The sequence below is a fragment of the Lotus japonicus genome, chromosome 4, assembly GCF_012489685.1.
Source record: "Lotus japonicus ecotype B-129 chromosome 4, LjGifu_v1.2".
In the NCBI taxonomy this organism is placed as follows: Eukaryota; Viridiplantae; Streptophyta; class Magnoliopsida; order Fabales; family Fabaceae; genus Lotus; species Lotus japonicus.
Window position 1 is genome coordinate 68,526,486 of NC_080044.1, and position 12,411 is coordinate 68,538,896.

The window sequence follows — 12,411 nt, forward strand, 5'->3', positions numbered from 1 at the left end:
CATCAACCTACTGATGTAGTGAAATTCCTCAGGCCTATTGACCCATTACCATAAATTGGTTCCTAGTTAAAAGCCTCAAAGTTACAACCTTCAACAACAAGATAACTCTCAATATCAACTCTCAGGCTAACTCAACTCTAAATACAAAAGGATCGCATGAAAAACACACAATTTACTTGCCCATTTGAATGAATAACCTACAACCTAAATTCCCCAATCATTTTAACAGATCTGGGCAACATACAACTGCTACATATAACGCAGGGAATGCACAGTACCTCCTGCGAGAGTCCCTTCACTTTACTCCACAATACTCATGCTCGTGGCTATGATTCCGACTGAATCGACAATTTTTTAAGAGGTTGGAATGGATTAGCGACGGTTGGCATCAGCAAAGCTCTATCATTTGTCACAGATGGAGAACCCGTTTAGGGTTCGAGACGTTTGTGAAACAGAACGGCGGGAACGACGGCGAACGTGAGCGCCGGTCAACTGCAATCAAATACCCAGATGACGATTTTGAGAGGACAACAAGTAATTCGGAGGACAAGTATGGAAACATCTGGAAAAAAGGGAAAGGGAAGGGAACCCATCAGGCATTTCACCTTCAACTTAGTCTCAGATTGCAAATAAATGTTAGTTTCCAAAATCTCATTATCTCCATTAACCGGTGGAACACATTAACCGTTGGATCATTTTAACTCCAATCGAACGATCACAATAAAACTGCACCACGGTGGGTCAGTTTGTAACTGACCCACGGTAGGCAAAACTATAAAGTAGTTGTTTTTTTAAGACACTCAAATTCCAATTTTTCCCTATGGTCTTTCGACTGAAGATACATTTACCAAGGGACAAGCATATACTATATATATAGAGTAGATAATGTTTGTTTAGATTCGGGGTGGGGTCAACACTCAACACCATTGAAGGGAAGAATGCAAGCTGCTCACCAGCTGCATTAAGCTAGCCATCAAAACCACGCACATCAACTACCATACTTGCATTAAAGTCTTACAATGCCATCTCTTTCCAAACTCAAAACGCATTGTCAAGTGAAGAAATTAAACAAAAACAGAACCCCACTTTCTTCTCTTTTCAAATTATTTAAATGTATGAAGCAGAGGTTTTGAGAAACTGAGCTTTTGTTATGGGTTCCCAGGACTTGATGGAGAGTTTACTGAGGGGAAAGTTATCTATTCTGCTGCTATTTTTGTGGGTTTGTGCAGCCACTGGCTCAGTGACATATGATCACAAAGCCATTCTTGTCAATGGGCAGAGAAGAATTTTGATCTCTGGCTCCATTCACTATCCAAGAAGCACACCTCAGGTACTCACTCATGGCTGCATCAAATTTGGCATTCAGTCATTTTGAAAAAACTTCTTACAATTGATTCTCACGTTAGTCCAAAATGTTAGCATTAACTAAAGTTTTGTGAGTGACTGCAGATGTGGCCAGACCTTATTCAAAAAGCCAAAGAGGGAGGGTTAGATGTTATACAAACCTATGTATTTTGGAATGGACATGAGCCTTCTCCAGGAAAGGTAGTAATGCAAATGTTTACTTCCTTATTTCTTCACTAGTGAAAATGTTAGCCACAAAGCTCATCCATTTTTTTCATGGATGTTTTGAAAAACAAAAAATTCAGTACTATTTCGAGGATAGGTACGACTTAGTCAAGTTCATAAAGCTTGTGCAGCAAGCTGGCCTTTATGTTCATCTCCGCATTGGTCCCTACATTTGTGCTGAGTGGAACTTTGGGTAATGATTTTCATAACATTGCCTTATAATTCTACATATTAAATATATGATAGTTCATTCTTGATGAAAAGGGACATTACTGCTTAACCAGCACTTTAAGATCTTCTCTTTCTGTTTGATTTTCAGGGGATTTCCTGTTTGGCTCAAGTATGTTCCGGGTATTGTTTTCAGAACAGACAATGAGCCTTTTAAGGTTAGATTTTTCAATTTTGGTCATCATCATTAAATAATTGTTACTGTTAAATTATGTCAATTTCTAAGCAAATAATTGATTCTGAAATGATATGCAGGCAGCAATGCAAAATTTTATTGAGAAGATTGTCAGCATGATGAAGGCAGAGAGATTGTTTCAGACACAAGGAGGTCCAATAATTTTGTCCCAGGTAAAAGAAGTGGGAAATAAGTAAGAAACTTATTCATATCATTGCTTTCAGTTTCATATTTTGCTATTTTTATCTAGAAAGTTTTAAGCCAACCAATCATTTTTTTTTAAAAAGCCATTTTCAATCAATTAATTTTTATTTTTTTTCCAATCGAATATGATAGATAGAGAACGAGTTTGGACCAATGGAGACGTCCATTGGTGCTCCTGCAATAGCTTACACGAAATGGGCTGCTCAAATGGCTGTAGGATTAAATACTGGAGTCCCATGGATTATGTGCAAGCAAGAAGATGCTCCTGATCCTGTTGTAAGCACCTCTTCGAACTTCGAACGAGTTTCCAAACATGCACATAATTTGTTGTTTTTCTACTATTGAAAATTTGATGTTGTTGGTTCATTGGTTCATATAGATTAACACCTGCAATGGGTTCTACTGCGAAAATTTCACCCCAAACAAGAACTACAAACCCAAAATGTGGACTGAAAACTGGACTGGCTGGTAAGACTTGCAAGTAAATGGCAAAAATATCTGATCTTGATCCTGTATTTAGTTTTGTTATGTCACCTGTTGTGCAGGTTCACTGAGTTTGGTGGTGCGGTCCCTCGTAGGCCAGCACAAGACTTGGCATTCTCAGTTGCGAGATTCGTACAGAATGGGGGCTCATTTGTTAACTACTATATGGTAGGTTACACTTGCCCATTGCAATTATGATTCATTCAGGGTATTAAATCACGGACAAATGCAGGTTGATCCGGCCTCAATTGTGGTCGCGATGAGAATGTGGATTGTGGAGACTCCAAAACCCATTATATTGCGGCCACAATTGCGGTTGCTGCAGTTTGAAACCCTTGATTCATTCATTGTCAATATTTCTCACTTCTTTATGTAGTCTAATGTGTGTCATTTTTGGGTCCAGTATCATGGAGGAACTAACTTTGGCCGAACATCAAGTGGTCGCTTCAAAGCCACAAGCTATGACTTTGATGCCCCAATTGATGAATATGGTATGCAAATGATATAAGGTTTTGCAAATTTACTGGGATGATGACAACATACACATTTGAATCTCTTAAAAACATATTGTACTTGTTCGAAAAATTTTCTACAATTGATTCTAAAGTGAGAATCAATTCTAAGGAGAAGTTTTGGTGAGTAGCTTCTGAAGAAAGAGAAGCTGGTTCAAACATGCTAACAGTTGCTTTTTGTAACTTGCTTAGATATATTTTCACATTAGTGAATAGTTTAAAGCTTGTTTAACTATATCAGGACTTCTTAACGAACCAAAATGGGGGCATCTGAGAGATTTACACAAAGCAATAAAACTATGTGAACCAGCTTTGTTGTCTGTAGATCCCACGGTGTCCTGGCCTGGAAATAACCTTGAGGTAAAGTCCATAAGCTGGTTTCTGAGTTTGTGCGTGTTTGGATCATCATTATGAGAATTGAGTTTCAATAGAAATGATTTTGTTAAAACTGATTTTGGTAAAAGTTAGTTAAAATAAGTTGAAAGTGCAGTGATTTATGTTTGGATCGTTTATGCGAAAAGTGATTTCTATTGGGTGATGTTGTGAAACTTATCTATGAAATCTCACAATTGATTATATCCACCACCGCAGAAACTACTTTCTCTAGCTTCCGCAAAATTGATTTTCTATGTCGATTGCCCCATCTATATAACCACCTAAATGTGATTCTAGTCAATGAAAATGGATATATTTGTTGATGTTACCTTAGGTACATGTGTTCAAGGAAAAATCGGGTGCTTGTGCTGCATTCCTTGCAAATTACGACACCAAATCTTCCGCAACACTTACATTTGGAAATGGAAAATATGACTTACCACCTTGGTCTATCAGCATTCTTCCTGACTGCAAAACTGCAGTTTTCAACACTGCAAGGGTAAGGAATACTGCTTGCCATGTTAAATGCTTGTTTGTTAGTCACTTAGTCCTGCAGCAGCAACGTAAAACTAGGCGTATATTTAATAGGAACAAATGATCCATATTGCTGACTCCACTTAGTGGGATAAAGCTTTTGCTTAGGTTTATGTTTATGTTATGAACATACATGTTTTCAATTTTATTCAGCTTGGTTCTCAAAGCTCCGAGATGAAGATGATTGCTGTAAACAGTGGATTTTCCTGGCAGTCATACAATGAAGAACCAGCATCATCCAGTGTAGATGATCAAATCACAGCATATTCACTATGGGAGCAGATTAATGTCACTCGAGATTCAACAGATTATTTGTGGTATATGACAGAGTAAGTGTCTTTCAATTGATCATGTCTCTGACTTGTAAATTTAAACGCTTACAATTGGAATGCTCAGTGTTTAATATATTCTTTCCATCTAATAAACACTAGTATCCCTTGTTCAGTGTCAATATTAATCCCAATGAAGGTTTTATAAAGACTGGACAATCCCCTCTTCTTACTGTAATGTCTGCAGGGCATGTTTTGCATGTTTTCATTAATAGTCAACATTCAGGTAAATAAAACTATTAATCTTTTTCCTGGTTTAGTGTTTTGTTAGGTCAAACTCCGGTTTTATTGATCCATCTCATGTACGAAAAATGCAGGAACTGTGTACGGGGCATCGAGTTCTCCAAAATTAACATTTAGTGACAGGGTTAACCTGAGAGTTGGAAATAACAAGATTTCTTTACTTAGTGTTGCTGTGGGTCTCCCGGTTAGTTCTGTCACATTCTTTGTGCCTATGTGATGTGATTTTTATAACATTTTTAGTTTTCAGAAATTGTTTACATTTGTAATCTTATTGTATATACTAAAATTATGAATGCCAGAATGGTGACCTGCACTTTGAGACATGGAATGTTGGCGTGTTAGGCCCGGTCACACTTGATGGTCTAAATGAGGGAATTAGAGACTTGTCGCGGCAGAAATGGTCCTACAAGGTTTTCTAGCAATGTTCTGCTTGGTAGCAATGTTGAAATTTTTTTAGTTAGAGATTTACTCATTTTTGAACATGTTGATGGGCAGATTGGTCTAAAGGGAGAAACATTAAACCTTCACACTATAAGTGGGAGTGCCTCTGTTGAATGGGTACAAGGATCATTAATAGCTAAAAATCAACCTTTGACATGGTACAAGGTAAGATTAAATTTTCAACAAATGTTGTATTTCTGCGATTCTGATCAATCTGAGCCTGAATAATTTTATGCTCTCATGTCACTAGACAACTTTTAACACACCAGCAGGCAATGATCCATGGGCTCTAGATATGAGTAGTATGGGAAAGGGTCAAGTATGGATAAATGGTCATAGCATTGGACGCCATTGGCCTGGATATATAGCAAATGGTGAATGTGGGGAATGTTATTATGCTGGAACCTATACTAAAACAAAATGCAGGACAAATTGTGGAGAACCCTCCCAGAGATGGTAAGAATTTGTACAAGAGTGAATGGTCAATTTCATTCCTGGAAGATTAGGGCGCTGACAAGTTGGTCCCTAAAAGAAGGAAAATATGTTAGAGATCAACTAAAACGTCGGTCAAGTTAGTCTTTGTAGGGACTAACTCGACAGATTTTTTGCACGTCCAGGGATTTCCAAACGTATTTACTTCTTCTAGCGACTAACTTGTCAGTGCCATAATCTTTCAGGAATGAAATTAACCATTTAATCTTTATACAACATAGTTTCCAACAGTGAAAGGATTAATTTGAACATCATGACAATGTGTTGTTGGCATTGGACAGGTACCATGTTCCTCGGTCGTGGCTGAACCCAAGTGAGAACTATCTGGTTGTGTTTGAAGAATTTGGAGGCGATCCTGCAGGAATTTCTCTAGTGAAAAGAACAACGGCAAGCGTTTGTGCTGATATATATGAAACTCTAATGACTGGACAGATGCTAGACTCTGGAAATGTTAATACCAAAGCTCACTTGTTGTGTCCACCTGGGAAAAAAATCTCACATATCAAATTTGCAAGCTATGGATTGCCACAGGGAAATTGTGGTAATTTTCAAGAGGGGAAATGTCATGCTCACAAATCATATAATGCTCCTCAAAGGGTATCCCCACATTCCAAGAGAAATCCTAATAAGCTAGGATTTTTGACAATTTAGATATCAAATGATACACTAGTTTAACTTACTGGATAAATGATTTAGCTTTGAATGATTTCATTTTTGTGTCTAGTTTCAACACATATCTCTCTTGCTTATTGTTGACATTATGTTTTTCTTCTACTCTGATTGTCCTTGAATTGTTTTTTTTTGTGGTAGAGCTGCATTGGCAAGCAAACTTGCATGGTAACTGTAGCTCCTGAAGTTTTTGGGGGAGACCCATGTCCCGGATTTGCAAAGAAATTCTCAGTTGAGGCCCTATGCAGCTAGGATCATTTGATGAAACTATTTGCCATATGAATGAGGAGAAGATTGATTAGGTTCAGTGTATTAAGTATTTGAAGTCCTCTAATGATGCCACATCACTTCAGAGAGTAGATAGAAGAAATTGGCTGCAAATGCTGTGGGTGTATAGTCCACACGTTACAAGGTTTTTAACAATGAAGCATTGAGCTCTCATACACATTTCTATAATAAAGAGAAATACACAAGAAAAATGTCAGACTACTACTATACCATGATTCCAAAATAAAGCAATTTCTTTCTTTGTGTTAATATTTTTTTTTTATGAAAGAACAGCGGAAATAAATAGTTGATTCCAAGTGGTATTCGGGATATTAATCCCATTCCATGACAGAATTTTGGTCCTTCTACGATTCTTGTCAAAACAAATGGTGGATATGGATTTCTATGCCTAATCTGTTTGTTTTATATTTTAGTCTTCAATTGCAAGCTGCAACAACTCTCTGGTTTAGTTTTGTCCTTGGTGCCAAAAAAGGACTAATTTTTAGAAGAAGGAAATAGTAGCTGTTGTATTAGAAATAAAACCAATTGCAGAACAAGTAAAAAAAAGTAGATAGCAATGAATGAGACTGCTACCTAAACTTCAAATAAACAAGAAATAGATGAGAAAACATTTCACTTTTATGATCCGCTGGGAAACGGATCCTCTCAAGTTTATTATATCTCTCAATTTTCTGCAGTGGACATTTGTGGTGGTTTTTAGCCGCTACAAATGTTTAAAAACCACCACAAATGTTGCCAATATTTTGAAGCAACATTTGTGGCGGCATAGCAACATTTTGTGAGTAATAATTCAGAGGATGGTACTAGCACTTAGTTATATCAGTAACCTCCATTAATCTTTAGTGAACCCCAAAAGCCTCCAGGACAACAACTTTAGACTGCCACAAAACATGATTTATGGTTTTCTTTTTTTAACTTTTTCACTTTGCTGTTCAGATATCAACGGTGGGAGGCGAATCCAAAGCAAAATGACAAAAAAAATTTATTAAGAAAAAAGAAAGAACTAAATGGAGAAAATAGGTTGATTAGGCTTTTCACTAACATTACACGCAAATGAGATAATCCGCTAAACAAGTCAAAAACTTTGTTCCCTTTCCCTTTGTTTGGACATGACTCACATGAGAGTCTTTATAATCTCTTTTGATTCAGAGATGTCATAATCACTTGTGTAGAGAAATTAGAACGTGTAACTTATAGAATAACTGTACTTTAAATTCTTCATGCACTGTCAATCCAAACAAGTTATAAGTCATTTAATTTGCACTAGACACTATTTTTTTTTTGATACATCGGAAAATTACACCAGACACTATGAATCTAATAAGTGCCATTATTTTTTATTTTGTTAGCAAAATACTACATTTGTAATTATATGAAAAAGAGAAATGAAATGTCTAGAATTTCGAAAGCAACAAACATTTTAAATTTTAAATATATAAAAATGTTGAAACAACAAACATTATGAAACAAAGATATTTTGAATTTATTCTCACATTTTGAATTTGGGTTATGTGCAATGAAATGGATCATAAATACACCATCCAAATTAAATTTCATAGAACCTGAAAACCCTTGTAGACCTCTTCCCTTTCCTCTAAATTGCCGCACAACCTTGTGAAACGGTAGCCTCCCTATCTTCCCCAATGGGGTGGGGAGGTTTTTCTTTCACACCAAGATTTTCTTCATAGGGTTTTCTTCTCTCTTGTATGAGAGTTTTCTAGGAGTATCACTTAGGCATGATACTTATATCCTCCATGTTGGATTTCCCTTTTAAGTTCTTTATTTATATATCTCAACATTAAATAAAGGTGTTTATGTCAACAAATATAGCAATGATTACACTCTTAAACAATGCGAATAACCTTAAACAATAAAAGATCAGGAAGGAACGGATCAAGAACGGACGGAGTAGTTTTTTATTGCATATATACTACCGTACACATCCTTTATCATTACTACACCACCCCATCTATAGTCTTCTCATCCACTGCATAGCTACGCTAGCAGGTACTATGAGCCCTTTGTCCCACTTATCTAACCAGCTCGCGTGGTTCACCGATTTCACCAAAACTCATTTGTTGAAGCGGAGCATAGTGTGCTTGAGGCACCGAGAAAGAAAGGCCTCTTTCTTTTATCATTTCGGTTTATTTACTGATTTGAATCTCCGCACTTGTTTTCTTATTGATTCCAGAGGCGGCGGCGGCGGAGCGAAGGGAAGAGGATTTAGCTTTGGCTTTGGTTCGCTTGACCGTTTGACTATAGTTTCCCGCCTCCACCCTTCTCGTCGCCTCCATCTAGCTTCCTCTTTATCCTTTCTTTTTGTTCCATTGTTTGTACAGGTCTTACCCGAGCCTTTTCTCCTTTCATTGTTCTCACTGACACAAACTTGAATTCATTTGATATCACTGAAACTACAAATATTGCACCTCCGGTAGAGTCAAATATCAATTGTATAAATAATGCGCTAATTAAAATATGAAAAAAAAAAATTATGTTTAGAAATCAATATCATGTTTAATTGATGTCTTTTGGAATTTAAGACTTGAATATAACTTTTAATTAGTGTTTTACTCCCTCCGCAAACCAAGTCATGATCTGTGTTGAAATAGCTTGAGCCGCAAACCACCATCTTTGTGACTTGACTGATTGCAACATTGCCACTTCACAAACCCTCCTCACTGCATCGCCGTCCAGAAATGACCCACAATCATGAAATCCCCAACACCGCCACCACACCACATCAATGAAATTGGAAACTGATAGTGATATATGAAGCAAATGCAAATGCAAATGCAATTACCAAATCAAAGAGAAAAGACAATGTAGATTCACAAATTGCTTTTACTAATCTGTTGTATTCACACTGTTAAACGCAAACCCTATCAATCTATCATCAGCATTACCATTAGTACTAGTACTCTACTCCTAATTAATTTCTTAATTTCTACAACCAAACAAGAGAGCGAAGAGGGGTTCAGATTTGAGAGTTAACGAGGGGAACACGAACACGAAGATGCTCCAAAACCTCAAGAAACGTTGGGATCGCAGGTTCCGCGAACTTCAACCTGAAACCGCTCGTGTCAACGCTGGCCATGAGGGAGGTACCGGAATCAGAAAACGACGAGCCGCAACTCTCCTCATTGCCGTTTATGGTGACGTACGAGGAGGACGATTGGAAAACGACGAGGGAGGAGTACGGGTCGTCGATGAACGTCACCGCCGCTTCCTGCAGAGGCAGTTCTTCAACAAGGTCGAAAACGTCGTCGTTTTGGTCTTCCTCTTTCTCCGTCGGCGACGGCGAGGGTTCTTCAGAACGCGGCGTTTTGGTGTCTAACTCCATAGAGGAGAGTGAGTGAGTGAGTGAGTTTGGAAAAATGAAAATAAAGAGAAATGAAGAAAAGGTTCTGGATAATTCTGGCGTGAGATGATGGGTCCCGCTTAAATTGATTGAGAGATGAATGGATACCGTTGATTTCATTGCCACGTGGTGGGATCGATGTAAAGGTTGATGGTGGCGCGTTCTGTGCTTAGGAAAAGGGCGGGAATGGAGAAAATAACAAACCCATTTATATCTCACAGTCACAGGTCTTGTAACACCAATTTCATTTTCCTAGGTCAATGGTCAGTGCAATAAAAATTTATGGTCAAATGAAACAAGCAGTAATGTATCTTTGTCTTTCTTGTTGTTTTTCGAAAATGTAAAAAGAAGTGATGTATCAAATCAAACAGAGATGCATGAGAAATGAAATACTAGTATTATAAAACTTGGATTAGTTTATTGTCAAGTCAATATGCTGGTTAGTGAGTCATTGCTTCAACCATCAAATGACTTGTGCACCTCCTTCGGCACCACTCATAATACATCTCTTACTTATCATCATCCAGAAGGGTTGTTCATGGTTCAGTTCTTTGTTTGAACCGAACTGAACCGGATCTAAACCAAAAATTTGGTTTAAGAGAACCGAACCGATATAATATGGTTTGAATCGAACCGAATTAGTTTTAAATTTTTGTTAACTAGTTCGGTAAAACAGACATATTTATAGTATGGTTCGAACCGAACCGAACTGATATAGTATGGTTTGAACCGAACCTGAATCGAAAAATTGGTTCGAGTGAATGTGGTTAATGGTTATGTGGAATTGTGGATATATCGGTTCGTTTCGGTTCGGTTACTGAAATGGTTTTGAGCTTTTGGTTCGGTTACCGAACCGGTTTTTAAATTTAGGTTTGAGTTTGGTTCTTAACGGTTCGGTTTTCAGTTCAATTTTTGGTTAACTTCGGTTCTCAAAGAACTATGAACAACCCTAATCCAGATGATAAAACAACCCCACTTTTACAAAATGTTCTTTAATCGATATTTTTTTTTGTAAATAGTACATTTTTAATCAACTAACTAACCAACTAGTTTTAATCATGATCTTCCTCGAGATGGGAGTAATATGTTCAAAACCTGCTTCTTGGGCAATAGGGGTTTGAATGAAGATAGCCAAAGCTTTATGGCCTCTTTGTATAAATGTTGAGGAAAAGTGAAAGTTCATTAATTTAAAAGTAATGTGAGAGATGGATTGGCATTAACATCCCTTGGAAAGCATGCCCACGGCTATACAAACACCCCCTATAATCAACAAGTCTGCTAACTGATGGTGTGTTCGTAACATAAACTAATCAAAGAGTTCCCATCAATCACATTCTCACGCATAAAATGACAATCAAGCTTTATGTGCTTGATTCTTCCATGAAATGTTGGATTGGAAGCCAAGTAATAGCCACAGCCACAACGGGTTCCAATTGTGCATTCTAAAACTTTAGAGTATGCAATTCAAAAACTTTATAAACTCTTGCTCAAGCTATGAACTCGGATTCTTCTGAATAAGACATTTTGACTTGATGTAGTCCATTGCAGCAACTATTCTAAACTTCAAAATCATTTTAATTTTACAATCTTCACTTTTTCATCCTTCATAGTTTTGGGATCATTTTAATCTTGTTCATTACTTAGGTCTTTGTCCCGAATTCTTGGGTGTGTACCCTTCAGCATGTGGAGTTAGTTCCTTTTAAGCATTTAAGCTTTCTAAACTTCGCCGTAGATGAACTTTCAACCAATCACCCGTAACTAGCCACTGAAAGTCTGAAACCATTTGTCTTCACCACCCAAGCATCCAGCCACTGAAACTGTGTGTCTTACCACCCAAGCAGTTTTCAACCTCATGGCCCGGCTACGTTTACCCTTATGGCCTTATCTGAAAGACTCCATTCACCTTGCCATTTTGCTACTGGTTATTGTTTCCATTATTGCTTTTCTCTAATCGGTTTTGCTTGCTCAATACTCAGTATAATTTGTCTGTCTAATCCCAAGTGGAATAACCACATCCCGTGTGGACAAGTGTAAATAAAAAACATTCAATTCAAATGTGATTGTTTAACCCTTTTTTTTTTTAATAGGCAAATGTTAGTGATTAGTTGTTAGTAAGTTAGAAAATCCCTTCAAAGTTCTCTTCCAGGTTTCGAACCCTGGACCTTCCCCTCCCCACCCTTATGTCCCCTGACTCTTACCACTTGAGCTAACCCTCGGGGACGAGGGTTTAACCCTTAGAATAATCCACAGAAAGTGCTTCAAACTCAACAATTTACATATAATCCCCTACTAAAAAAAATCGATGGGCCTTTCTTCCTTTAAAAATTTTAAATTAGAAGAACAAATTGCTCAACCGCTTATAACCTCCAAAAGATACAAAAACAGAACACATCTATTGGAGAGAATTACCTGCTAGGCATAAACTATAAAGTATTATATCAATCATGATCTTCATCATCATATAGAAAAGCAAAGCATTTTCCCCTGGAGAATCATGCATAAAACTATCAT

At 37.3% G+C, this 12,411-nt stretch overlaps 1 protein-coding gene across 1 annotated transcript; it reads left to right on the forward strand.

The window, feature by feature from the left end:
• Positions 1-912: 912 nt before the first annotated feature.
• On the forward strand, positions 913-6,791 carry LOC130715542 (beta-galactosidase-like). The gene is made up of 19 exons (XM_057565658.1): positions 913-1,330; positions 1,450-1,545; positions 1,650-1,762; positions 1,889-1,955; positions 2,053-2,145; positions 2,309-2,452; positions 2,556-2,644; positions 2,722-2,827; positions 3,063-3,150; positions 3,413-3,531; positions 3,881-4,045; positions 4,234-4,409; positions 4,526-4,635; positions 4,727-4,836; positions 4,952-5,062; positions 5,148-5,258; positions 5,344-5,549; positions 5,867-6,182; positions 6,396-6,791. The coding sequence occupies exons 1-19, from the start codon at positions 1,151-1,153 to the stop codon at positions 6,504-6,506; spliced, it is 2,511 nt and encodes an 836-aa protein (XP_057421641.1). The 5' UTR covers positions 913-1,150; the 3' UTR covers positions 6,507-6,791.
• The last annotated feature ends 5,620 nt before the right edge of the window (positions 6,792-12,411 follow it).

Bases quoted from the DNA above. Each gene is read 5' to 3' on its own strand.
- LOC130715542 (XM_057565658.1), top strand. From the start codon at position 1,151: ATGGGTTCCCAGGACTTGATGGAGAGTTTACTGAGGGGAAAGTTATCT. The intron at 3,532-3,880 runs GTAAAGTCCATA...ATGTTACCTTAG, and splicing joins GGCCTGGAAATAACCTTGAG to GTACATGTGTTCAAGGAAAA. The intron at 4,837-4,951 runs GTTAGTTCTGTC...TATGAATGCCAG, and splicing joins GTGTTGCTGTGGGTCTCCCG to AATGGTGACCTGCACTTTGA.